Here is a 4318-nt window from a genome sequence, read left to right on the forward strand (position 1 = left end):
CACAGCACCACCAGCTCACCACTGTCGCCTTACTCCGACTGCTCAAGTCCTCCTACCAGCCACAGAACAACCAGTCCAGAATTAACTCCTTACTCCGATATCTCAAGCTCCGGAAGCAATTGTGACAGGGAAACCGATCGAATGCCGAATGACACCGACCAGGTACGGAGGCAGAAACGACGGCGCACGACCTTCTCACGCAGTGAGGTGATGCAGCTGGAACAAGTGTTTAGTCAGCGACCATACTTGACGCTGAGCGATGAAAAGATGGTGGCGAAGAGAATCGGGATCACGGACAAAAACGTGATGGTGAGTTCTTTACGACTCTAAATCCTTTGAATGTTTATTTTTTGAGAAAGAGTCAATTGGCTTTTAATTGAAAAAGAGAAAAATACTTATTTGATGATACAGTCGGTTGAACGTGAATTCAATGTTCACAGGGCAGTTAACTTGCGACTGCAAAAACCAAAAAGCATATACTGTAAAGTAAAATGTTTACATTCTTTTTTTTTTTATTTGGATTCGATGTATAATAATAAACAATTAATGATGATACAACGGGTTTGGATTCGATGTATAGTAATTCTCGGAAACGTAAACAATTCAACATGACGAAAGTCTCTACTAAGTAAATACAACCCACAAACAGCGGTTACAGACATTATAAAACGCATATTATATAGCTTGACGTTTCGAATGCTACAACATTCATCTTCAGAGGCAATATTCCGTTAGGAAATACGAAACTATATTTAAGGACGTTCGCGCGAAAATTTTTCAACATTGATTTTTTTCTGAAACTTTAACCACTGTAAGATAATGAGTTAGTTATGTCAGAAATGTAAAAAAAATGGGGGGTCACCGACTTTGTTTTGGAGAGAACATACCCGGAAAAACACCCAAAATGTGACAAAATCGGGCTTCGTTAGCGAATAAGGCCAGTGTCTGTAAACCCAAATATATTGCAATTAAATCTTTGAAGTGAAATCTTCTCTGCCAAATATTGTTTAAGTGGACTTATTAAGTGAATTTAGTCAACTGGTGAGGTTCCTTAAAGATCAAGTTTGCATTTAGCGACCACAGTTTCACCAGCCTTGCAGCCGCAAGATGGCTGGATTTGATGTCCTGTGAGCAGAAATCTTGAAAATTTTTTAACTTCCCACGTTGATTTTTTGTTCATTTTTGGACAACGTGGAGATAATTGTAAATCAAATCCGTTGCTGGAAAGAAAAATAGGGGTCACCGAACGTCCAAGAGCGTTAAATCCAGGCAAAGCTATAGCAATGGCCTTTTGCCCTATCATTTCTCATTTTATTACTTAGCGCGCGCGCTTGTGTATGACGTGGCGTGTGCATTTGCGTGCGCAGTAAGGATGCGCAGAAACAATTGGCGCGAACGTCCTTAAATCTAGACTTGTGTGTTGTTTTTGATCAAACTTAAATGACGAAAGGACAAGAATAAGTAACTGATACAAGTACTTTAATCCGCTCAATTGATTTTTGGATTTATTTCAAATACCGTTTTCTAATCATTTGGTATTACCAAGGTGCTTATACAGATCTCTAACATTCCACTTACAACAATTTTTTTATTCTATTTTTCAGTTATGGTTTCAGAACCGCAGGGCAAAGTCAAGAAAATTAACAAGATAGGTGTCGCGCGTTTACCAGACAATCCCGCCAAACCGGTTTGACCCGCTTCCCACTCGTAGCAGACTCGCCCTTCCAAGGAGACCGCAGTTTGTAGCCGACCAGTCCGGTTCAGACCATTGGAAACACGCAACCTGCGTCTCATACCGTTATGGACCTGTGACACAGCGAAAAGACCAGCAGTACAGCAGACTTTCCACACCTGTCAGACATCAACCATCAGTCCAGTTAAACCAGTTTAGCCGTGACGTACCCTGCCCATTCGCCATGTCTAACTCGGGTCAGTCCAAGGCCACACATGCTCAGCTCGCAAGATTAACGCGAAGAAGCAGCCGAAGCTCGCATGGTTTCCATCCGTATTGAATGACTAATTGCACACGAAGTGCATATAAGATTAAAAGTTTGTCAAAATAATGTAACTAGTAAAATAGATAAGAAAATATTTATTTTTGCAGCTGTACTCAACTTTAAGGTTTTTGAGGAATCGCTTTGGAAAAACAGAAGAAATAAATAGATAGAATTATAACAGTTGGTAGTTTTGTAAATAAAAGTAATTCATAAGTGAAAGTTTGGTGGTTTTGTTCATTGATGTGCAAAAGTTCGAAAATTGTCCTTGTAGGTATAATTCCCAAGGGTCAAATGAACAAGAAATAGCAAAACTTTTACTTGACACTATAGTATGTATTTTAATATTTTTTAAAATTCAAGTTATTGTTTTACTATCTCAGTTATATATTTCCAGATGGTAGTCGGAAGTTTTTAGCTGATAATGACGTGAAGTTACGTCAAAACGTCGTCAAAACTTTTCAAATAGTTATTTTAAAGGGGCTAGGTCACGCTATTTTAGGTAATTCTGTTTAATTTTGTTAATTATGAGCTCTAAACGTCAAATTGGCAGAGCAAGAGTCTTTCATTTGCAAAATCACGGCCACAGAACAACTGAGAATGATTTTCCAGCTGTGTAAATGACATTTTGATATAGACTGATATAAATTTGAAAAAAGGTGGGCCGACGTTTTTCAAATTTACCCAAATTCAATCCATTTCAATCCTCTCCAGATTTTGTCCATTCTTCTATAGTTTTGAACAGTTATTTTGATATTTTAGTTAATTCTATGACCATTCGATCAGTGCTGAAATTGCCTAAAATTGCGTGACCAAGTCCCTTTAAGTTTTACACTTTCATGTACGTTAACAACGTTCTAGCGTTGAACTTTGCGGTCCGAGACGTTTACTTGAAGAAACGTGAGAAGGACACATCAGTGACATTTATTTCTTATAAATATAAATATTTGCCTGAAATAACACCGAAAACAATTTCCCATGGGAACGAGAAATATTAAATTTCAACGTTCAGAGAAATTGTGCAAACACAGGTAAATTGTTCATCATCAGTTTCATTTCACCAGTACTTTCAAGTGTTTGTTACGAAGTTCAACAATTGTTTTTGACGTTTGGTGTTGCTAGAAATGATCTTTTTTCAGAAGATAATTAAAACAGTCGTTCATAAGTTTGCAATACGATGTATATAATCTTGGTACTAGGTTTTTGTTCACTTGTTACTCGAACTTCTGGTGGATCCCGTCTTAATACCACCCAACTCAGTCCCTTCGTACCACGGGCAACCCAGTGTACGCTCATGGAGCGTCTAGTTTCTTATATTTTTGGTTGAGGAGACAGATAAGGGGACCCTTAGTAAAATATTTTTAAACATCGGTGTGCATCAACTTGGTTGCATATGTGACACCCAAAACTAGTTGAATCTGATCTGAAGGACACACGTGGGACATGTCCCAAGATCGAAACTTTCATTTTAATACCTTTTTTTGATCATTTAGTTTTAGCAAGGTGCTTATACAGATCTCTAATATTCCACTTATACTACATCAATTTTTAAATTTTTTTTCAGTACGGGTGCGAAGTCCAGAAAATTAACGAGAAAGGTGTAGATCGATAAGAGGACTCTTAGAAAACGGCGTGCAGTGCATCAACTTGCTTGCATATGTGACACCCTACGCTAGTTCAATCTGAAGGGTACATTCGGGGCACGTCCTAAGATCAATACGTTCCTTCTCCCAACAAAAGCCATAGATTGCTTTGTAGGGTAGTCACGAATATTTGGTGTTATATCAAGATCACTCCTAGTAAACTGATAATTATCTTCACTCTCAATACCTGTCTGGAGTGACGTTTCATTGAAATTGCATTTTGTGAGCAGCATTTACAGACTGATCACTCCATGGAGTCAAAAGGTTATTTAATATCTAAGAACTCGCAATGGGCATCTAGACAAAAACTAACTGTGCAATTGGTTCAAAATCACTGCATCGGAAGCGAAAACGTTGTTTAATTAAGAGCACGAGCGACAAAATGGGTACCTTACTTTGTCGAAAAACTGGGGAAAAACCCCTCTGTCTCAATTAACAACTTAACTTTATCAACCTGACGCTTCAGTCTTTGTTCCTATCCACGTTCGTTCTTTTTATTGTGATCAAATTGTGTATGCTGGGAATCATACTTTATTGTACACGTATCTCCACGTTTCAAATTCAGAATTGTTTTCAAATCGTTTCGAAACTTAAGAAGATATATGGAAAGAACTCAAGAGAGGCCATCGCTACTGTGTGCATGTGATGGATGAAGAACCTTCGCCGATCTACAGCATCAGG

At 38.2% G+C, this 4318-nt stretch overlaps 1 protein-coding gene across 1 annotated transcript in view; it reads left to right on the forward strand.

The window, feature by feature from the left end:
• The window catches only part of LOC138010020 (homeobox protein ceh-17-like), a 2921-nt gene extending 1269 nt beyond the window's left edge, over positions 1 to 1652 (forward strand). The window contains exons 2-3 of the mRNA XM_068856988.1: positions 1 to 309; positions 1605 to 1652. The exon at positions 1 to 309 is cut by the window's left edge and continues 5 nt beyond it. Coding sequence (XP_068713089.1) covers positions 1 to 309; positions 1605 to 1652 — 357 coding nt within the window. The remainder of the gene's footprint in view (positions 310 to 1604) is intronic.
• The last annotated feature ends 2666 nt before the right edge of the window (positions 1653 to 4318 follow it).

Source organism: Montipora foliosa, chromosome 7, assembly GCF_036669935.1.
Source record: "Montipora foliosa isolate CH-2021 chromosome 7, ASM3666993v2, whole genome shotgun sequence".
NCBI lineage: Eukaryota > Metazoa > Cnidaria > Anthozoa > Scleractinia > Acroporidae > Montipora > Montipora foliosa.